General features: G+C 48.8%; 1 protein-coding gene across 1 annotated transcript; it reads left to right on the forward strand.

Annotated features, from left to right (window-relative positions):
• The first annotated feature begins 778 nt into the window (after positions 1-778).
• On the forward strand, positions 779-23,422 carry NUDT3 (nudix hydrolase 3). Its single transcript, XM_059867688.1, has 5 exons — positions 779-1,150; positions 11,964-12,074; positions 19,498-19,542; positions 20,142-20,226; positions 20,973-23,422. The coding sequence occupies exons 1-5, from the start codon at positions 1,052-1,054 to the stop codon at positions 21,140-21,142; spliced, it is 510 nt and encodes a 169-aa protein (XP_059723671.1). The 5' UTR covers positions 779-1,051; the 3' UTR covers positions 21,143-23,422.

Below are 23,422 nucleotides of genomic sequence, written 5' to 3' on the forward strand. Positions count from 1 at the left end.
CAGCTGTGCCAGCCCGTGTCCCTCTGATGGGGACACAGCCCGCGTGGGCGGGTCCGCGTGTCCTGCGCCGCTGCGCTGTCACCTGGGCTGTCATTTGTGGGGGACCGAGGGCGGGGTTGGCGGCAGCGCCTGGGGGGGGCGAGTGGCGCAGTGGCCGCCGCCCGCCGCCAGGTGTCACTCGGCAGCCGGTGACTAATCGGTAACGGACCCGGGCTGGCCGCGGTGTCACCGGCGGGGGGGGCAGTGACACTTGGGAACCGATGCGCAGTGTCACTGACCGGGGCAGCGGACACCGACCCGTGTCACCGGCAGGGAAATAAACACCCAGCCGGGTGGAGGAATGGACACCGACCTGCAGTGTCAGGGCGGCGGGATGAACACAGACATACGGAATGTCACCGGGGAACGGACACGGCCCCGCGGTGTCACCGTGGGGGTGGGGACTGGTGCGGCCCCTGCAGCGCCCCCGCGCGGCGCAGGGCGGGCGCTGCTGTCCCCCCGGAGCCGCTGTCACAGCGGGGCCACGTGCGCGCGGCCGGCCCGGCCCCTGCGCCGTTCGCGTAAGGCCGAGCGCCCGCCGCCGCCGCTCTACACCGCCCGCTGTATTCCCGAACGGGGCGTGCACCAATGGCGCAGAGCGCGCGAGCCGGGGCGGGGGCGTGGCGGCGACGCCAGAGCGGGGGGAGCGATTCTGGAAGCCGCGCTGCGCACTTCGCGTAGCGGGCGCGCCGTGAGGCCGTAGGGGCAGCGCCGCCTCTCCGCCCGGCGGCGCTACGCCGTTTGCGTAGCGAGCCCCAAGATGGCGGCGCGGTCGTCGTCGGCGGTGGCCGGAGCGCGGGCGGTGGCGGCGGCGCGGCCGGGAGCGAGGGCAGGGGTGAGGCGGGCGAAGGGAGGCAGCGCGTAGCGAGACCCACGAAGCGAGACCCAGAAAGAGACTGTCGCGGGCAAGCGGTCCTCCCGCGCCCCCCCGTCCTTCGCCGCCCGGTGGGTCCCGCCCGCCCCCGCCCTCCGGGCCGCGCGTCCTCCGGCCCCGCCGCCCCCGGAGCGGAGGATGATGAAGCTCAAGTCCAACCAGACGCGCACCTACGACGGGGACGGCTACAAGAAGCGGGCGGCCTGCCTGTGCTTCCGCAGCGAGAGCGAGGAGGAGGTGAGGGGCGAGGCCGGGCCCGGGACCCCCGAGCCGCCCGGGGTGGGCGACTCGTTCCCAGCGGGATTTTATTTTTAACAGGCGTCATTCAGCGTCGCTGGGAGAGTTGGTGCTTCCCACTGGGCTCCTGCTCTCCGCCGGAGCCGGGGAGATGCCCGGTGGGCGGCGGGACAGGCTGAGGGGAGCGCGGGAAGGGGTTTGGCGGTGTTGGGGACCCACCACGCTGGCAGAACTTCAGTCCAGCACATCACATGAGATGGGAGAGGAAACCTGACCTTGGATTTATAAAAAGAAACTGGGATAAAAGGGGACTGATGGAGTGCCAGAAGTTGCTGTCCAGAGAGTTTGGGAGGAAGTGGGAATTAAAGGTGGATTGGTTGGTTTGAGAGCGGCCGCGTTGCTAAGGGGCTGCATTGTCCGGGAAGTTACAGAGAGAAACTTCGCTCCCGTGTGCGATTTTACACCGGTCTTTGTTGACACCTCCCGAAGGTGGGCTCGGGATGCTCAGAGCAGCAAGGCTGCGGGTCTGCCTTCTGCTGCTGCTGGAGTCAGACGTACACACTCCACTGCATTTGCTGTGCCCGAGTGGCTGTGCTAAAGTCTTTGTTCTCCTGATTATCATATTTGTAGCTACAGGAAATCGGAAGGGAATGCAGACAGTTCACTGGAGGAAAGGCAATTAGCATACATCCAGTTATTATTTAACGTGAAGGAGACTGCACAAGCCCTTTGTAGCTGTGCTGGCGTGATGAGGAGTGTCAGCATTTCAGCAGAAATGGTCTGAAATGACAGCAATGTGGCTGGTGCAGTGTTCAGTGTAACTGATCCTTCCCACGGACTTCCAGGAAATTTATGGACTGACCGTGAAGAAGACCATCATTGTTTTGTGTGATGATACTGGGGATGCTCAGCGTGGGTGGATGAGTGCGTTGAAGTGCCCTGATGAATGGTACACAATTAGTGGGGTACTTTGCAGGCTCTTCTCGAGAAGTGGAGGCTTGGCCATGTGTGACTGCAGGGTGGTTTAGGGTAGAAAAGTACTTTTAACAGGTGCCTGAGGCAATCAGCATGTGACTGGTTGTGAGTTTTATTTCAACACACCTCAGGCTGCGGTGTTGCAGAGGCTCCAGCTGATCCTTCCAGCCCGTGGGAGCTGGTGACAGAGCCCTCATGGTGCTGGGGACACCGAGGTGTGTTAATGACAGGGGTCAGAGCCCTCACTGTGCTGGGACAGCAGGCTATGTGGCAATGTCACAGTGCTGACCCAAGAGGTCCAAGGAGGAAAGTGAACTCGTTCCCGAGGCGCGCTGGTGTGGGATGGATGCTTCCAGCAGTCTCAGCTGTCAGGTTGGTGTAAGGCTGAGATTTAAAACCACTTTTGTGTCACTTGTGTCTCTGCTGTGGTCTCCACCTGCAGTGGATTGAATTTAAACTCCTTCAGGCTCTTAGTTTCCAGGTAAGAGCTGGAGTAGAACGACCTGTTTCTGGTTTCAGGCGGGGTTTGAGGGAGCTGGCTCCCTGTGCCGGTTGTGCTGGGTCATTCCCGGGGGTCTGTGAGCTCTGGGGAGCTTTCTGTGTGCAGGGCAGTGGAGCCTCTGGCTGAGCATCCTGTTGTCCCTGTGGTCGCTGTTGGTGGCCTCGTCCCTGAGCTCGCAGTGACAGCTGGCAGTGGCTCTGCTGCCCTGGGACAGCTCGGGGAGGGAGCAGTGGTTGCTGTGGCAGGGCTGCACTCCGGGCTGGGGTGGTTTCCTCGGGATGTGCTCTGTGTGCTGTGGGTGAGGAATGAGGCAGGGAAGGACGGGTCTGATCTCCGAGCCTTTGAAGGGATGTGTGTGGTACCTGTGGGTTGAACCCTGAGCTGAAGCTGCATCCTCTGTTCCCACCTGTTACAGCCCTGCTGCAGGAGCTGCCCGGGGGGGGGCTTGTCACAAATACATCAGGGAAAGTTCTTACCCAGTCCCATGGAATAAACCCCACTGAGATGGACTCTGTGCCCAGATCCTGCACTTGGCCTTGGCCAAAAGGCACTGAAGTTCACCCTGTGTCAATGAGTGAAATCAGCAAGCAGGACACCTTATTAATTTTCCTTTCTAATTATTTCTTGGGTTAATTCTCATTTGTTGGCTTTTAAAGAAACTTTGAGAGAAGCTGACTGGTGTCCACTCACTGCTATTTGCACTGTTTTAATAGCAAGGAAGGTGTTACCTGTACACATTTAAGCACAGAATATAAAATGGCTGTGAAAGATTTCTTGGTTTGCTGTTGGATAATAATACTTTTTAATGTTACTGATGTATTTTATTATTGATTGCTTCTATTTAAGTGGAAATTGAGATATCTTTAAAAGGTCTCTCCAGGGAGGGGAGAAAGAGCCAGAGCCAAAGTATGTACATTAAAGAGCTATTAAAAGCTTAGTGTTTGAAAAGAAGAGAGAAGAAAAGAAGCATGTTTTGATAAATAAATTAAACTTTCTGTATTAAAGTTGGATTTTCCCTAGGACTGGCTGTTTCTCATTACCGTTCCTTTTAAATGCTTAAGAAATAGTAGAACTTTGGTCTTGCCTTCTTAATTTCCTGCTATGATTTCAAAAATCTCATTTTTTCCTGTTTTTAACCCTCATTAGTTCTTGAATTTAAAAAGTTTGTCAATGGACAAGAAGAAATAAGAGAATTTTGTTTACTCTTACAGAGGAGGCTGCTTTCTTCTGTTTAGGTGTTTCCCCCGACTCTTCAGTTCACTGATATATTTTTCATTGAAATCTTTGCAATCCCTAGAGATTGATAAAACACCATGTCCTTGGTTTGGTGTTACATTTGCAAATAAAGAGGCTTAACAGAAAAATACTTTGTTCTTTTTTAGTTTTTAAGTGATTTATTTTTTCCTTATGCTGCTGGAGGTCGCACATTGTCTCTGCATTGCATTTGGAGGCTGCTACTTTTGGGCATGAAAAAAGCTCTGGAACGGTTTTGGAAGACCAAGCATTGGCTGAAAAGATGCCTTTGTTACATATTCATTTAAAAAGCAGCACAGGGAGAATTCATTTCAACATGAATCTCAAATGGAGAAAAAAAATTTACATTTTTTGAGCATTGTGGAAACCCCCCAAATTGTATGTGGTTTCCCAAACCATGATCCACATCCTTGGGCAACAGGGAGAGCTGAGGCAGCACCAGGATTAATTCAGAGAGTGGGAACAGACTTCAAAGGACCCTCCAGCAGGCAGACACCAGGACTTTGCCATTCCCATCTTTTCACATGGACTGAACTCCTGGAATATTTGCAGAACTGTGGAAGGAGAGTGCAGAGGGAGAGCTCCCAAATCCTGTGGTACCTCTGGAGTCACTTCATTGCTTGGGGTGTCTCTGCCCCTCAGCATTGCCACCAGGGTGTTATTTTTACATAACACACGTGGTTTTTGTGTGGACCAGCTGTTCCATGAGGAAACATCCCAGAAAATGCCCCTGGTGCCCCAGCAGCTGGAGCCTTGCTCTGCTGGTGTTTGACAGGATAAAGAGGCACCACTGGGCCCTGGGTCTGTGCTGGGGCAGCAGCAGGCTTCAACATGCCCACATTGTGTCTGTGAAAGGACAAGCTGCTCGTTAACCACGGGCGTTTTTAAGGACTTTTTTTTTTTTTTTTTTTTTTGAGAAAATGCCTCTGGAAGAATCTTTTCTGAGCAGTGAATGAGGCCTGAATGGAGCTGGGAGAAGAGAGGCTTCACCCAGGGGCCGGTGCCCTGGCACGAGCTGAGCCTCGGTGGTCACGGGGAGAGCTGGGCCGGGTGGCCCCTGGGAAAGCCATTGGAATGCAAACGAACCTTTTTTCTTTTCCTTCTGCCCTCTCCCGGGCCGGTTTTCCTCCAGCTGTGATGTAACACAGCAGAGCTGGGATTGGAACCTGCCGAGTGTGGTGGGGATCACGAGGTGCTCCTGGGCTGTCCCCTGTGCCTTGGCTCCAGTGGAAACCAATAACAGCTAAACCCACTCGGATGTAAGTGAACCCAGCATCATATGATCATCCTGCTTTCCGTGGAATAGTCCCAGAATCCCTGTTCTGATGGCTGGGCTTGGCTGTGTGTGCTCCCATCTGCTGCATAAAAGGGTCGTGGTTGAACCCAAGTGAAGTTCTCCTGGTCTGTTGCTAACCTGTTACCCCATCTCCAGGGGGATAAGGGCCAGCTTGGAAGTGGGGCTCTTGCCTGTGCTTTTCCCGTCCCTCTCAGCCCTGTGGATTGTGTAGAATCTGTAGGTTGTGTACTCCGAGGGCAGGAACACTGATAAACCTCTGCAAAACTTGGCTTTCATCTTAAAAAGTGTTTTGCCTTCCCACAAAAGCAGCTGTCACTAAACAGTTTTACAAGCAATTCCATGGTCTCTTGTACTTTTCCAGACAACAAAAGAATGAAAATTGTTAAATTTTCACTTCATTTACTGGAAGCTCAGCGGGCTGTTGTGAAACTGAAGAACTGAGTCAGTTTTGTTCTGCTGCAACTCAGGGAAAAGTGATGACTATGGAAAGAGGGTGTGCTCCACCCTGGTTCTGTGGAGAAGAACCCAACAGTGGTGGCTGTGTCTGTTCTCTGCAGAACACTGCTTTGGAATCTCTTCCACCTCAGCTCCATTTAGTGCTTGATTAGGAGCTGCTTTTCCTACCTTTTTCTCCTCGCTATGTTCTGTACCCCCTCTTTTTTAAAAAAACCCACGCCCAGTTGCCTGACTCGGTTCATCTCAGCACCCTTCAGATAAACTCCTGCAGTGTGGAGACAGGTACCAGCATTTGGGGTGCACCCAGCAGGGACTGCAGCCAGAGGACCTTATCTTTCCATGGATGGTCTCTCACAGTCTGGAAAAACAACTCTTTCCCTTCTTATTAAAAAAAAAAACCAAAAAAACAACCATGTGTGTGGACTTTTATGTTCTTTTAAAATAAAGAGGGTTCTCCTGGTTTGCTTGGATAGAGCAAAATTAGCAAACTCAGTTCTACCTTACAAATAGCAAACATCCGTGTGGGAGTGCTGTAGATGACATCCAGTGGTTGGGAAACAGGGCCTCTGTTACTTTAAACACTTGTTCTTTTTCAACCCAGCTGAAGGACTGACTGCACAGACCAGTCAAAGATCAAATTTTGTGTGTGTTTGTTTCAGAATTCCTGTCTCTGCTACTGGATATGGCACACTGACTCTTTGTTCTCAGCAATTTCACATTAACCTGTGAAATTCGGAGGGGAACAATTACCTGCTGGGTAGATCTTTGTCAGATGTTTCAGGGGTTACTTCTCCTCCTGCAGGTGACATATATTGATGCTGTGTGTAGAATTAACTACTTATATTTGAGCAGCTACCCAACAGTTTATGCACGCTGTATGTCCTGAGTAGGGTGGTTAATCAGAGCAGTGTGCAGCTGCTGACAGCCAGAGTCATTTGGGCTCTGTAAAAAGCCCAAATATCTCTTCATTGCTTTTTCTCCTCCCTTACTCAAAAAGGCACTTTACAAGCCAGCCTTTCTTCTGGAAAAGGTGTGCCTGCACAAGTTGTGTAAGCACTGAGTGGTCACCAAACTGGTTTTGACAGGCAGAAATAGGTTCTGGGGTTTGGGGTCTCTCTCTGGGAGTGCCCCTTATCAGCCCTCAGCTTCTGAAAGCAGCGGCTGCTGCTGCAGGCGGTTCAGCTGCTCCTGAAGCATGGGAAGGCATGTTGCAGATAATTTCTGTGGTTATCTAAACCATAATTTCGCTGGAGGGGGAGGACTTGGGATTGTGTTCCTCCCTGCTAGGAGCAGGCAGTGGCTCTGAAGCAGCAGGAGTGCTGCAGTAGCAGTAACAGGACCTGTGGAGCTCTGGAGCCAGAGCAGCAGCGCGGTACGCGGTGATTTATTATTGTTATTCTAACCAGCAGCCTAAAAACCAACAGAATCTGCTGTATTTTTTCCTCTCTGGTTATAGGAGTGTAGGTGCGATCCAAGCACTTGAAATGACTTGAACTCCTTCCAGTTCACCTCTTGCTCCTGTTCCAAAACTTGTGCTTTACTTCTGTCAAGTTCTCTTGTGTGAATCCCTTCCCTTTTGCACGTCCTGCTGTGAATTTCCCACCTCCAACCCCTCTATCCCTCGTTATCAGTTAAATCCCATTATCCCACAGAGCCTGGTGCAGGTGCATGTGCAAAAATAACACTTGTCTAAGGAAACGTATCCTGTTGAGGAACTGGAATGCTCCTGGCAGGACAGGCTGTTATGGGCAGGGAGGGATTTCTGGTGAGAGTGTGTGTTGTGGTCCCAGCTGCTGACCCTGGCAGGTGCAGGGCCGGCTGTAGCCCTGCTGACCGCCGGCTGGATTCACTCCTACCATGTGCGAGCTCCAGAACGTGCCTGGAATAGCAAGAGGGTGGGAGAAGCCCTCCCGTAAGCCCTGGCATGCACCCTGGGGCAAACTGCCTTTGCAGTTTGGCAAAACACGTGATTTGTTGGGCAGTCATCGAGGCTGTGTTGCTGCCGGGGAAATGAGATTAATTTTGCACAGCTTTGGTGACAGCAATGTCCCTCTTCTCCCCCTACTCCTCCAGTTCTCACCCCTTGGTGGTTGTAGGGCTTAAAGGTGATTTGGTGTGGTCAGATGAACATCCCGCTTTTGTCAGGTAGAAAAGCATTTTACAGGATTGATATTTGGGGATTGGGAGAATTCTGTTAATTTGGAGTGAAGCACCCAAGGTGTTTGTTATGCTGGACACAGCACCAGCTCTGGGATCTGCCTGGCCATGGGGCACATGGGAGCACAGCTCAGCTCCTGAGAACACACTCATTTTAAACTGAAACTTTGAGACAAAGGCAGCTTGAACAGCAAAAGCCTTGCAGTCAGCCATCTTCTCTCCCAGCTCCTGCAGCCTCTGCGGCAGCAGAGTTCCCTTGCAGGCTGTGCTCTGATAAATGATGCTGGAGTGGGAAATGAGGTGCAATGCCGGGAGGTTTGTGCTTCAGTCGCTGTGCAAACGATGTGATTTATAGCTTAATGTTGATACAAAGCACGACAGTATTGATAGAAAGCATGTCAATATTGAGGGAAAGCCTGGAAATATTGAGGGGAAGCTTGTAAGGCAGTGCAGAGGCTGTGGCAGGAGCCAGCAGCTATGGATCAGCTCCTGGCAGCAGGAGGCTGCTGGGCCAGACCCTGGATTTAACATCTTGCCTGCTGTTCCCTGTGCTGGCTGCCAGCTTGCTGGGCCTTGGCTGGCACAGGTGGGTAGCACTGGCTTTTCCTGAAAGTCTGGAAGGTTCTCAGCTAATTTTCTACTCATGCTGTGGCCCAGCTCCTCACAGGGCTGTGGCCCTTTCTGTCTGCTCAAGTGCTGCTGTGGAGCCTCTTTCGAGGAATCGTGTTCCTTATGGTATAGCTGCTCTTGTTTTATTTATGGGTGGTGGCTGTTGTTTAAATCCACCATAGCGTGGAGGAACCTGGGAACCTCTGCTCCTCTGTTCCACAGATGGGGAGTTAATTCTCTGCCTGGTCCTGGTTGCTCAGTTCTTGCTTTGCAGAGCCTCATTATTCCTGTGAAATGAAGACAGAAAAAAACCCTCCATGTGGATACAGTGGTTTGTGTTGGTTGTTTTAACGTCAGCGTTGTGTATGGGGGATACCCAGATTTATCTCAGGGACAAACTCTTTACCCCTTTTCCCATGGAGCACCTTATTCCATTTGGCTGTTTGGGCAGCCTTAGATGTCTTGGTGTGTTTCCTGTCTCCTCCAGGCAGGGTTAGTACTGCTCAGGTTTGTTTGGGTTTGTTTGTTGTGTGCAGCTTTGAAGGTTCTTGCCTTAAGGCTCTGCTTTGAGCCCCTGCTGCACACTTCAAACTTGGCTTATTTTTCTAAACTTTCTCTTTTGTGGGGGATTGTGTGGGAGAGTTTCAGCAGGGCCACCTCCTGCCTTGCCAGAGAGGCTTGTGTTGCTCATTTCCCTGCTTTGAAATGACATATTTGTCTTTGAAATCCTGGAAAACACAACTTGGCCATGTGACATGTGTGTTACCTGCAAATGCTTTTCCAAAAAGTCTGCAGGACGTGGCTCCAAAATCCAACTCCAAAATTCCTGGCAGGCCAAGAGTCTCAGTAGCCATTTTAAACACAGTTGCCTGGCAAGGATAAAATGGAAATATCTGACCTTCCTGCATGTTCTAGCCTGATTTACAAACATAACTAAATTTTGGTTTATTTTTTGATGGCTGTTTAGATTAAATTAAGTACTTCAGAATGTATTAAAATAAAAGTTATTTGTGTAATAAAGAAGTTAATGAGCTAAAAAGCCAGCTGTACCCTGGGCTGGTCTACTGGAAGGTGGTAGGGAATGGAATGAGATGGGCTTCACACGGTCCCTTCCAGCCCAAACTTTTTTGGGATTTGGATGATGACAGCTTTTTCCTTGATCCCTCTGAATGCATTGCATGTATCTGGACCAGGACTGGTGTTGGAAGTGTGGGTTTTTTCCAACACAGCAATGTCTCCCCCTCCTTTGGAACTCAGCCCCTTTGTCTTGGGAGAGCTCATTGGTAGCAATATCCTGTTTGAAGTTGTTTTAAAAGAATGACCTTGTAGGGCTTGTTTCCTGCACTCTCTTGATGGGATTTCCTTTTTATTAAACAGGAAATAGTCTGATTACATAAAAGTGTGAGAATGACAGGTTTTTCCTTCCCAGCAAGGGTTGTTCATGTTAATTCTATTCAGAAAATGCTCAACTGCCAGAGCAGCTGAAGTTAATTTACTTTGCCTCAAACTATTGTTTGCACCCAGAAGTTCCTCCTGGTGTATTGCTGAGGCATTGTCTCAGCCTGAGCAGGTTTCCTGAAGCAGTCTGTGTCCAGGATTCCGTAGCAGATCCTTGTTCTCACGCCTGGAAGGTGGCAGGAGTTCAGGGCTGTGAGATGTACTGTGCTGAGTTTCAATGATCTGGTTCTTTGGAGGTTTTTTTAATATTTTTCTGCTCTTCTTTCCCCTCGAGCTGGAGCTCTGAATTGCAGTGGGAAGTGGCAGAGCTGGTGCTTCCTTACCTGGCAGCAAAGGTGCACTTGAAATGGCTGTTCCTGCTCTTTTAGCTTTGTCCTCAGAATCACCAACTGACCTGGAGTCAGGAATTTGAGTCCAAGCTCTTTTGGATGATGAGTGGGGATGGAGTAGAAGTGAAGTACTGTGCTAGGAAGAGGCACAGTGGCAAACTGAGGTGGCTGGGGAGCCTGGCAGGGACTGGCTGCTGTCCCAAGGGCTCTGAGGATGAATGAAGTTTACATTCCCTATTTAGGCATGGCTTTCTGGTGGAGTTTTACATGGACTGGATGCCTGGAGGAAAGGAATTCTGCCTTCCTCTTGGAGAGGGCCAAACACTTGGGATGTCACTGTAAAGCAACCACTGTTCTGTGACAGCCTTGCCAGAGGATGGGGCAGGCACCATCCCACTTGGAACTGTGGAACTGAGGTGGCTTATGCACCTTCATTTGTTTCCAGTATGAGTTTGGTCAAGAGAATTTTCAAGATAAACCAGCTGAAAAATCCTGGAAATCTTGTGCTTGTTTTTGTTTTGGAAGTTCAATTTTGAGTTCTGTAGGTAGATTCCTTTGGGTAATTAGTGCAAATCTTTTCATATCCTACTGGCAAATCACTGTTTCCCCAGTAAAGCCTGGGATTTCAGTGTCTCCACAGTGAAACTCCCAAATGTCTGACACTGTTACAGCTGGCCTGGAACCTAATTGGACTGGTATGTTGGAAAGTTTCTGGAGCAAGTCGCTTTGGCTCTGAGCTTTGTGCCCATGAAATGATGAAGTACAGCAGGATGACTCTAATGAACGAGCTTTGTTTAGAGAGCTGGACAACAGTATTAGTGTTGTTTTAAGTTTCCATCTCTGCTCATGGGTGTATTGCAAGTAGATTTAATAAGCACAGCATCTCGCTGTTCTTTGGGACAGTCTGTAGTCAGCTGAGTGTTAGTTAGAGCTTGTCTTGCTGGGAGGTGGCAAATCAGAACCTGAATCTACAGAGCAGAATTACCCAGAATAAAAAATACTGTTTCAAGAAAACCTGCCCCAAAGCATGGGTATGGTAAATCCCTCCTGGGAAGAGGGTTGAACCATTTTTCTCATTCACAAAAGCCTGTCCTTCTGTGCAGCCCTTTCCTAGGGGGTTTTAAGTTTAATAGATTTAATATAGGCTTTTATTTTACTTTTACCTCATTAAACAACCTCCTCTAAACCAAAAGTAGCCAAGTGCTGGCTCCAGAGCTGAATCTTCAGTGCCTACAGCAAAAGAAGTGACAGAAAGTGGGGCTGAGAATCTGTGCTCAGACAATTGCACTTAAATAGTGCAGTGGGAGTTCCTGGACATGTATGTGTTGTTAGTGACAGAACTGCAGGGACAGGCAAGGCCAAAGGCACCAGGAGAATTAAATCAAGGTACTTCTGCAAAGGGTGGAGGTGCTGAGCAGCATCTGTGTGTGTGTTGTTGCCTGGGGTGCATCCCGAGCTCTGGGGTCTCTGCAGTGAACTCACACTGCGGGTGATGCTGTGCCCAGTGCTAATGAGTGTTTTGGTGTGCAAGGACAGTTTTTCCTGCAATGCATCAGAGCAGGGAGAGGCAGTGGCTGAGGTAACACAGAGTGTGGGAGTGCTGGAATTTCCATGGCTTTGTGGATGGGGCTGAGGGAGAAGCGAGCAGTGGCAAGGCCCTGCCTTGGGTGGGTCATGTCTGGGGGTGTGTGAGGCACAAAGACAATCTCTGCCCTGCAGCTGGGCTCTGAAGGGGAGTGCTGGGGGTGCCCCATCAGCTGTCTCTGCTCTCCACAGGTGCTGCTGGTGAGCAGTAGTCGCCATCCAGACCGATGGATTGTCCCCGGGGGTGGCATGGAGCCCGAGGAGGAGCCCGGCGTGGCCGCCGTGCGCGAGGTCTGTGAGGAGGTGAGTGCCTTCACCCTGCCCTGCTAGCCCGGCTTCTCTGGGTTTGTTTTCATCGCTCTTCCTTCCTCTCCTTGAGGTGGAGAGGGAGACAGGGTCACTGGTGATATCCCCATCCCACGTGGGAGGAAAACGGAGTCCTAAATAAGAGAACATGGGAATGTAATTAAACCTCTCAGTTGGAATGAGCTTGTCCTTGCCTGATACCTTTAACTGAAAATAAAGTTCAGCTCTAGTCACTTCAGTGTATATATAGTCTCTGCTTCATTTTCTCTGTAAGAGAGCTTCAAAATTCAGCTGTGCCTTTGTGGACCTGTCTAGTACTTGCATAGAAGGTAGAAATAACCCCCTAGCAGCCACTAAAAGCAATCAAAATATAGGGACCTAGGTATGTATTTGGTTTAGAATACATAGTGAGGTTTATGTGAATAAGTGAAATTGGCCATAAGTTACCAGCAGTAGTTCCTAAAGTGTGCATAGGTTGGTTGGTTTCTTTTCTTTTTTTTGCTTGAAGCTCTTTCAGGAAGGAGATCAAACAGCAGATCAAACACAGATCAATGGGCTGTAGGGAGAAGGCACATTTTTCTCTTAAAGCTGCTGGAAGAACATTTTTTTTCTTCATAAGAAGTGTAAAGGCAGTAAATAGCAGTTGACTGCAGTGTATGTAAAACATGTCTTTAGAATTTGCTTCTGAATATTAACCAGGTGGGGAGATGCTTAGGTTCAGAAATGACTGCATGATTATAGATGGAAGGGCCAAGTAGGTTCATGGTTACATAAGGCAGGATTAAAAATGCTTTTGAGAGGGTTATAAATCTTTGGGCTCTGTGCAGAACAGAAAGCAAGAGCTAATTGATGGGACTTGGGAGGGAGCTTCTCCTGTAGCTGCTTTTTTGAATTGTCTGGTATATGCAGGTTTTTTCCTGAATTATTTGGAAGTACATGCTGCTGTCTGACAAAACTCTGAATATTCAGACTGTTGGACTAACCAAATGTGGCAGATCTCAAGCTGCCTGTTTCTCTTTGGATGTTTTAATAATCTAGCAGTTTATCAGAAAGAGATTATACAGTTTAAGTTTATTTTTTTAAGTCTCTTTAGATCCCTGTAATACTGGGAATTGCTGCTTGCAAATTTTATTTCCAGCTTGTAACCCAGCTCCTGCTTTTCCAGTAACTCGGCAACCTTTCAACTGCTTTACAAGCCAAAGTGAGTGTAACCAGAACAATAGAAATATTTTTAGCTGCAGACTCCTGCTTTACAGCCCAAGCATTATTAATAATGAGGCGATTTGATACAGAAGTCCAGGGTTCATTCAGGAGGTGCAGAGCTTTGCCTCTCAACCCTTAAAATAAATGTGCAGGGGCACTCCCTGCGCGGGCAGCGGCGCCCTGGGAGAGCCGCGCTCTTTCCATGACAGCGCTGCCTGGAAGGGAGCCCTGGCACGGCTGCGGCCGCGCAGGAACTGGTTTGGGCTGGCTGAGATAATCCTGCTCCTCGGCTGGTGTTCCCTGCTCACGTGGAGCCCTGCCCGCTGCCAGTGTAACTCAAGCCCTGGCAGCCTGGCAGGGGTGAGCTCTGCCCAGCGAGGCACCTCTGCCCGGCTGCTCCCAGCACGGAACGGCAGCCGCTCGGAGCACTGGGAGCACCTGGGAATCACCTGGGCACCCCCGGCTCACCTGGGCACTCCTGGCTCCCCCCAGCTCAGCTGGGCACTTCTAGCTCACCCCTGGCTCATTTGGGTGTCCCTGGCTCACCTGGGCACCCCCGGCTCACCCCTGGCTCACCTGGGCACCCCCAGCTCACCCCCAGCTCACCTGGGCACCCCCAGCCTTGGGTGGTGCAGGTGGAGGAGCTGACACGGAACTGACACGGAGCTGTCTGACATGAGCACCCTGCAGCTGCCAGTGGTGCTGGCCTGGCAGAGCTTTAGGGTGCGAGGACTTCCCCCTTTGGGCTGTGCTCATGTGCTGCTGCTGAGGGGCTGCACATGGAATTATCCCCCACATCCCTGGCCTCCAGCTGTTTGGGGCTGTTTGCTGGGTGCGGGGGGATGTTGTTGGAGCACAGCAGGAATGTTGGGAAAGACAGGAGCACCCACCTTCCCAGCTCATGCTGTCAGTTTGGCAGGAAGGATTTCAGGAGGCTGCTGGGAGCCCTTGCTCTCCCTTCCATGTGAATCCGGGTGTTCTGGGGTTGTTTGGACCTAAGGCTGATTTCTGAGTAGGTTTGAGGTCATTGCTTCTCTCATGGGACAGCCATTCGTGGGGACACAGGTTAGCTGAGCAGTTCCAGTTTGTTGCTTGAGGTGGGAGAGGGAAAATCCAATTTCCCCCATGGCAATGAGCAATGCTGCGCAAAGCTGTGGGAGAGACGTGTGGGGTTTCTTTCCTTGACTGTGGTATGCCTTTTCCAATTTTTAGTAAGAGCCACTTGGAAGAGCTGTAAGAACTTGTGACCCTTCCTGTTGCTTGTGGCTTTTGAGGATGACAATAGACTCTCTCTTCCCAATTCATTCTCTTTTGCATGGTGTGCATTTTTTTTTCCAAAACATGCTTCCCTAAACGAACATTTTAACTTCTGCCTTCACTGTTTTAATTTTACTGTGTATGTGTTTGGGTTTATCCATGTTATTGCAGAAATAATTGTCATCTAAAGTTACCTAACTATTCCCTCTTTCTGTTCCAAAAATGAAATGTTGTTTCTGAGTGAAGGCTGTGATCCCTCTGGCCCAGTTTGAGTTCAAGTCCTTGTCCTAGTTTGAGGTAGTCCTTATCTGTATTAGTCTGTACCAGCACAAGTATTAAAGTAGACAGGTACCAACACTTGTCATGCTCCCTGTTGTCTGCATGAAATTGGAAGTGACTGGAGTTGTTGGGCATTGTTTGTGCAGAGACAGCCCACACACAGCACCTCTGGGTCACAGCAGCCTGTTCAGAAGAAACCTCTTATTTTTGACAGGTTGCTGAGAAGTGCTGTAGTCAGTCTTACAGAGCTGGGGACTCCACGTGTGTGCTAAAGTTCACCTTGTGGAAGGTGTGTGCCCTTTTCAAACAGGTCATGGTGCTCGTGGAGTGTGCTCTTTGCTTAGGAATAAGGGGTTTTTATGGGTGTGAGCAACTGGTGAACATCATGGTTTAGAAATAGATGCCTTAAACTTATTATAGAGTGACTTTGAAAAAAGCCTCCACACTCATCTGTGACACTCAGCACCAGTTCCTTTTTCACTTAGAGCATTCTTCACATCCTGACCTTTAAATACTTAGTAAATGTCAAATTTGTAATACTGCAGGAGCGTTGGTTGTTCTTTTTTCATGGGAGTCAAAAGCCAGATAATCTGTGCTTGATCTGTGATCAAACAGGCAATTGGTGCCAATATCAAGAATAGTCCTTCATGGCAGTACTTTGATCTGGTTGCTGGAACTTTTTTTTCCCCTCTTCTAAACATGCTTTATAGATAATCTTTCCTGTTTCATGTATTTTGTTAGTGATTTAGAACACAGATATTGATATCTTTCAGTGCTAAAATAGGAAGATTTTTTTTTTTTTTTAAAGTACTGCAGGGCCACAGCTGAATGATGAGATGATGGCCTTTGAACCCTTCCTTTTGGTCATACCCAGTGCAAGTGGTGACTCAGAGTCACTGTCCCTTACCCTGTGTACTCAGACTTCACAAAAACGATTGCAGTATCTGAAAGTTCTTCATTCTGATATGGAATTTCATTTCTATTTCACAAGTGTAGAAGCAAATAAAGGTGTCATGCAGTACCAAATTAGATGAATGAGTCTGACCCTCTCTGAGATGGCAGAGTTTGCCCAACTGGCCTGGAATCAGCATCCTTCAAATGTCTCTACAGCCCTCCTGAGTGGGATTTGCACCTTCAGTAGTGCAGGTCTTAGAGCAAAGATTTGGGTGTTCCACTACAGTTCTCTTGCCCAGCAGTAATCTGTAGTAGATGCAGGCTTTGAGCCTAATAGAGCAAAGTAAAATAGCTGAAATTCCAACCCACATTTTCCTTAGCTCAGATGGAAGGAAATAAAAGCTGTCCCGAGGAACAGATGGTGTTGCTGCAGGCTGCTTTTTGCATCTGACCCCAACTTATTTTCAGCTTTGAAACCTGAACCTGCTGTTCTTGGATGGCTTCAGTAATTTTTCTTTATTAAAACAAGTTGTTCCATGAGCAGCAGAACTAGTAAAGCTTCATTTCCTCCAGGTTTTTGTTCCTTGTCCTGAGCTGCCAGCCCACCCCTCTGGGTGCACTGGGGGTTTGAAGTGTGTGCTGGGCAGGCAGCTGGCTCTGGCAGTGCCTGTGGCTGATGTGCTCTTGCCAGAGCTGCCTTTTCCTCCTCCCCTGAACATTGATTTAGATCAGCAGAGCAGGGGAAAAGCTCATTTTGCCAGCTCTCTGTGTCCTCTTGTACCTGAGTGTGCCTTTCCCAGGGAATCCTGTCCTGTGATTGCCTTGCTTTCTTTCCACACCTGCAGCTGGAACAGTTGGTGCTGGTGCTCTCCTACCCCTGCTGATGGGTTCAGGAGCATCCTCTTGGGATTCTCCATGTGCTTGGAGGATTGCAGCACTTCAGTGCTTAGAGTGGCACAAAATCAATTGTGCTGCCTCTGCCTCACTTACTGGTCTGACCCAGGAGGGCCATTAATTTACTATCAAGGAGAAAATTCCTGAGTCATCTGCTGCAAATTAAGATTCAGAGCCTGCTGCAGTCCTGGGTGAGGCTGGGACTGTGCTTTAACTCTTCAAGAAAATTTTCTTGCCCATATGAAGGAGAAGATGGGGAGCTTGCCCAGAGAAGAGCCTGGCAGTTCCCTTGCTGGTTACCAAGCTTGACTTGTTAGTGATAGCAGCTGTAGGTTATTTTCTCAGGTGTCTTGGGCAGCTTCTATGTTAGAAATTTGTGTGAGACTGTGAATTCCACTTTAATGCATGTTTGTTCCATTGTACAGAGACAACTCTCCTGTTGGTGTGGGAATTCAGTGCTCCATCAAAAACAGGTGCATGACAATCCTGTTGGTGTTGGGTGTCATGTATGTTGTCTTTAACCTGGAAAACAGGCTGAGAGAGGCATTGGCCCCCAGGAGCAGTGGCTGATGTGTTTTGCAGGCTTTGGTAAGAACTTGTTTTATAAAATCAGCCCAATGTTGTTTTTGAACCAAACCATTTTTTTATGTCGCCATTTACGACTGCACATGAGAAGTTTGTGTGTGAAGCAAAGCTTAGAGCTTTTTCCACTTGTGTGATGATAATTCAACACGATTTTTCTACAAGACATGTTTCTCTTGGCATTGTTTTTTGTGCCTTTTTGGACAAATAAGACCAGGCAGGACAGAGCAGGAGGATCCTGGTTTAAAGACAGCATTATTTCCATCATCTCTCTTTACCAGCACAGAAGGAAGGGCTCCTCACCTCCCTCTGCTACTTCCAGCACGTTCTAGAGCTGGGATAAACTGCCTGGGAGGCTGCTTGAGCAGAATTCATCCTTCATCTCCAGGTTGGCCAGTTGCCTGGAGATAAATTTATTTCTAGTCAGACTTGAGAGTTCACTAAACCATCACAACAAAATCCCTGGCTTCTGATTCAGTGCCTACAGGTAGGGAGAGCAGAAATTCAACAACCTTTTCCAGGAACCAGTGAAGCATTGGTTTAAGTCAGTTATTTTCCAGAAATATTTGATTCTGCTTCACCTTTTAATGCATTCATGTCCGTATGTTGTGAAGATGGAAGCCTCCAGTTCCTCCCTGTGTTTCTGCTGCCTGTTGAACACAGCTTAGCTAAAAATAAATCCCAGTGCTGAAGGAGTTCCTTGAGGGAAATGCATTTGAAGCATTTACATTCCAGATGCCTTGGGAGAGGGCTGAGGCCAGGTCAGCAGGGTTGGCAGAGGAGGTGGAATCCTCAAAGGTCAGCGGGCTCTGCCCGGCCCGTCCTGCGCACGTGGGCACCGACCTGCATGGAATTGCTGCTCCTTCATGGGGCTGCTGCTCACTCCAGAAATAGCCCCAGAGTCACAGGCAGTGAGGCACCTCTGGGCCCAGCAGGATGTCACAAATACTGGTGAGACAATAAAGCTTGTGTCCAAAAATGAAATAGGAGACTCAGTTGGTTCACTTCTTAGAAGTGGAGCTCAGTGAATGCGTTACCAAAAAAATTCTAGATTTCTGCTTAGTGAGGGAGCCCCAAACCTTTTGCTCCTGGGGCAGTTCCACATCAGCAGCCATTGGCAGCAGGAGTGAAGTGTTCTCTGGCTGGATTCTCTGGTACCTGTTCATGCAGTAGGCTGGAACTTAACCAGGAAAATTGTCTCATTAAAGAAAGTTCTTCCCTTCTGACAGCACAGGACTGTGCAGCAGTTGGTCAGTAGGACAGAGAATTTGTCTTAGCATTAATGTGACTCAAACATTTTTTTTAAAAAAGAGAAGCCTGGCATAATCATATCTCTGTATCTCATCTGCAAGAGGCACAATTTCCCTGGGCTGTTCATGGGATGTGTTCCAGCTGCTGGAGACAGAGCTGACTTTACCTCCCAGTTGTGGCTGGGTCGTGTGCCAGGCTGTGTGGGTTGGTTCAGACCTGTTAAATCATGGAGCAAGATCTCATCTTGTCTGTAGCACTTGAGTTCCAACCATTTACAGTCATAAAACAGAGGGAATATAAAGCAAGGGCAGGAGAGTGGGCTGGGATTTTGCACAGCGAGCTGAGGAGGGTGGGGAGGGAGCCAGCAGAGAGGTGCCAAAAGGGACACCAAATGTGATGGAGTGGTACATCCTCAGTAGTATTCAAACAGACAAAACTGTTGCTTAGATCTCTTGATTTGTGTCTCTGCTTGATTCAAGAGCTTTATTTCAGTGTGCATCTGCCCTTTGTGTTATATCCAAACCTCTCTAGTTCCTGCTGCCAGGGCCACATCACAGCATTTTGTATTTTTATTGGCTTGTTTCAGGTGTGTTCAGGACACCCCTGAAATACCTGGGAGCTTTCACATCACTCTTGGGGTGTAAGTTAATGCCTTACACAATCTTTATTTTCTTAAACTCTGATTTTGAAGGGGTAAAACTGCCAAACCCCAAAGCCAATGTTCCCCTTGCCCAGGCTGCAATAATCTTCAGAGGAGATTCTGGTCACGAGGACTGGATTGGTATGCAAGGAGTAACTCCTCAAATATTTCTTCTTCCCCCGGATTGAATTCAAAATTGTTTGAATGTAGGAAAACAAGAGAAAAAAAAACCCTGTGAATGCTTGGATATTGAGCACTCAGGATACATTTCTGTTTTTTGCCTTGTGACTGTGTTGGTTTAAGACAAGCAGAATTTTGGAGCGTTTGCTTCCTGTCCTGAAGGAACTGGTCCTGCACAAGTAGGAAACACGTACTGAGCTGTTGTTAAAGCATGTTTCTTTTCTCTTTGAACTTCCCTAGGCTGGAGTGAAAGGGACGTTAGGAAGATTAGTGGGAATTTTTGAGGTAAGTTTCAGACATGGACACTGAAATTTTGCTGCAAAAAATCATCTTGGAGTAACAATGGCTCTGCAGGGCTGTGGAGTGACCCTTGCTGGTAAATAAAAACACACCTGCTCAGCAATTCTGATCTTTGCAGTGGGCACTTCAGTGAAATCACTGGTGATAACTGATGTGGCTGAATATTCTTGGTGCTGCCAAAATCTGGGGAGTGGGGTCCCCCCTTCATTTGTGGCACTCACAGCCACACCTGGCACAGCTGGCAGGTACCAGACACGGCTCCTCTTGCTGTTGTTCTGGCACTGACTCCTTCAAACTCATGTGAAATAGGTCAAAACCTCCCCAGCTGAAGAACTCATTTGTAAGCACATCAGTCCACAAACTACTGCTCCATAGATCAGGGACACTTTTGGGTGTCCCTCTCAACACTTACAGCCCTCTCTGATTTAAAACAGCAGTTTTTAGTAGCTAAGAATGGGCTGTGCTGTGGGAGAGCTGCACCCAAGGTGGGCAGTTTGCACCTTGCAGCAGCCCAGTGCCCTCCTGCCTAGAAAGGTTTGTTGCAGCTCTTGGGTGGTGGTTACCCTGTCCCCTTTGCCTTCCAGAACCGGGACAGGAAGCACAGGACTTATGTTTACGTACTCATTGTCACCGAAGTGTTGGAGGACTGGGAGGACTCTGTCAATATTGGTAAGCTTGGTGCAGGCTGCATTAACTGATGGAAACAAACCACAGGTCAGCTCAGCATCCCTCTGGGACCTGGAGTCTGTGTGAGTGTCACTGGGAGAAGTTGCAGTGGTGTGTCCTTTGGTTGCTTGGGAAAAAAACATTGTGGTGAAATTGATGATTTGTCACCTGTGTGGCCCAGGAGAAGCCAAGTGAGTGTCCAGCTGCCTCTGCAGCAATTTTGTGTTTAATTCTTGCACTGGATGGTACCAAGCAAAGATGAAGAACTGTCCTGTTTGAGACTAGAGGAAATACATGTGAGCAGTGTGGGTTAATCATTCCCTGTTACCTTTGAAACCTTTGTGTGTCAATTTGATTCCCAAGTGGAAATGAACCTGTTGTTGCCACAAGGTTTGTGACTGCACTGCAGCAAATGGAACGTGACTCCCCTCAGGCTCTTTATGGAAAGAGTAAGAACTGAGAGCTGTCCACAGGAAGCTGAAGTCCACTTGCAAACTGATGGAAATTGGGTGGTGCTTGGTGTGTGTGTTGTGAATTGTCTTAAAATGAGCACCTGGCTTGACTAGAAATTGCAGAAATAGCAAAATAATGGTTTTTTAATTAAGAAATGCGAGACAGGGGATGTACTGCCCTAAACAAAGATCTGTCCCTGGGGATGGCAAGCTGTCAGTGTGGGGTTGGAGGGGGAGGCCCCTGAGATCAGAAAACATAATTCTGTTGCATCTACTAATTTCTCTCTTTGCCTCCAGGAAGGAAAAGGGAATGGTTTAAGATAGAGGATGCCATAAAAGTTCTGCAGTATCATAAACCAGTGCAGGCCTCATATTTTGAGACCTTGAGGCAAGGCTGTCTGGCCAACAACGGCACCCCGGTGATGAGCACGCCGTACTCCGAGAGCTCCGTGTCTGACATCAGATGACTGACGAGGCCCCTGCCAGAGCAATTCCCTAAAGCAGACTGAGACCTGGATTTCCCTCCCCTCCCCGTTTCCATGCCTCCTCCCTCACACCAGGCATGGGCAGCCGCCTGGGGCAGAGCAAGTGTTCAGAGTGCTGCGATTTAGTGCAAGGTGGGATGATTTTTTTTGTTGTTGTTGGCTTTTTTTGCTTTTTTTTTTTTTTTTTTTTTTTTTTTTTTGGGATCTGTATTTTGTAAAATACATTTTGTGCATGAAGTGCCCCTTTCCCGGTACTCCGCTCCACGGCCTGGAGGCTGCCAGCCCCGCATCTGCCTTGTGCTCTGAAGTGTCCCAAGTGTCCCCTTCGTGTCACCCCAGCCAGAGCCACTTTTTTTTTTTTTTTTTAAATTAAAAGACTTCCAATGTGAGATCAGCTCTTCAAGTCTTAGTCTGTACTGTAAGGTGCTGCTCAGACCCGTGTGGGGATTACTCGCAGCACATCTGTATAAACTTTTTTTTAGATGGAGGATCTAACATTTTAATTTTGCGGGAGTTTTTTTTTTAATCCTGGTCTGCTTCTGAAAAGAAGGGTTCATAATTAATCTGTTTGCCTTTTGTTCTGTTTTTTAAAAACACACATTCTGTGACAGTGCTAGTGGCTGGGCCAGTTTACTCCCCAACCAGTATCTCCCGATTTAGTGCAGTGACACTTGAAGTTGAGGGCAGAGTTCGGATCACCTGCAGACATCCCTGCAGACATCCCTGCGGCTTTTCCGGCAGCTTCCACCAACGTTTCTGCATTTCCACCTGAGGGAAACCGCACGGAGCTGGTCTGGAGCCGCTGGCCAAAACCAAACAGCCTCAGCCACGCTGCAATAGCGCCCGGGTCGCGCCGGCTGCAGTGGGAGTCAGGGATGCAGGGGGGCTTGGACGGACAAACTGCAGTGAGGCTCACCAACGCTGTCCCTGCTCCTGCTGCGTCCTGCTCGTGTCTCTCTTGTCCACATGCCTTACGCCGTGCTGAACTGGACACTTGGGGTTTGTGCTGAAGCGTCGGACCGCGCTCACCGGGCGTCGCTGCCGCGCTCGGAGAACCACGCGCGTGTCCCTGAAGAGAAGTCCCGGGGGGAAAATTCAGGTGTCCAGTCTCTTGTCCTGTGGTTCTGCAGCACTTATGGTCGCACCGTGGAGCGTGCTTGAAGTGTGCCCTCTATGAAAGGTACAGCTGCCTCCTGCAGGCAGCATTCCCGGGGGAGCAGCACAGGAGAGCTCCCCGATGCACAGGCACACTTCACTTGGGGGTTTGTTGTTTTATTGCTGTAAGTTTCATGCTGTCTTGATTTGCCAACAGTGTTGTCTAGTTGGGAAATAAAATGGGAAGGGTTGGGGTTGGGGGGGTCGGTTGGGACAGGTACAAGTTTTGGGAGGGGCATTAATTAATCCCTGGCTTGGGACAAGAGGTGGTTGCTGAGTTCAGTAACTTCTCCTTTGTCAGAGCAGAGCCAAGATGTGAAATTAAATCTGCAGTACTTTTTTTTTCCTTTTTTTTTTCCTGCTCTTTATTTAACAAAAAAATATTCTAATAAACACTCACTGTTCTGGAGTTTTCTCTCTTCCTGAGAAGCGCTTACAATATGAAAATCTGATAGAAATATCCATGGAGCCTGGGACAAGGGGAATGGTATCCTTGCTGGTTTGGCAAGAAGCTGTTCATTTTAAGATCCTTTTCTGTTCCTTTCCTTGTTCTCCCTGCTTTCATCGGTGTGGAGTAGCAAGGCCAAAAGCAGTGCCAGTGATCGCTGACATGGAAAACCACGCGTAAGGAACAGCCCATTATTCAAGGAGTAGCTCAAACCCAAGCGTCTGGAATTGAGCCCAAATTACACCAGTTCAGCTCACTTCAACTTAGAGACGAATGTACAATCCTTTCTCACTATGTGCTGGTCAGCCTGAACCAAACTCTCAAAAGGGCTTGAATATTCTATCTGGAAGTGTCCAAGAAATTCCCAGAGTCGCTGTCCCCGTGCCCTGCGAGGCACCTGACACAGCCATCTACTGCCTTCAACGAGTCTTGGTCTCTACTGTACAGATTAGTATGTTGGAAATGCTTTGCAACAAAACAGCTGGTACTCCTGAAAGAGTAACTGCAGTTTTAATATCAGCAGCATGCACACTTTTGTTTTTAAACTAAAAATGTTTTTACAGGGCTGTTAAACTGACAATTTAGGGTAGAATATTGTTAATGACTTGCTAATGGCTTATTTGTTTGGGTCAGAAAAAATAAATTGTGCCAAGAAAGTG

This window comes from Haemorhous mexicanus, chromosome 25 (assembly GCF_027477595.1).
Source record: "Haemorhous mexicanus isolate bHaeMex1 chromosome 25, bHaeMex1.pri, whole genome shotgun sequence".
Classification (NCBI taxonomy): Eukaryota; Metazoa; Chordata; class Aves; order Passeriformes; family Fringillidae; genus Haemorhous; species Haemorhous mexicanus.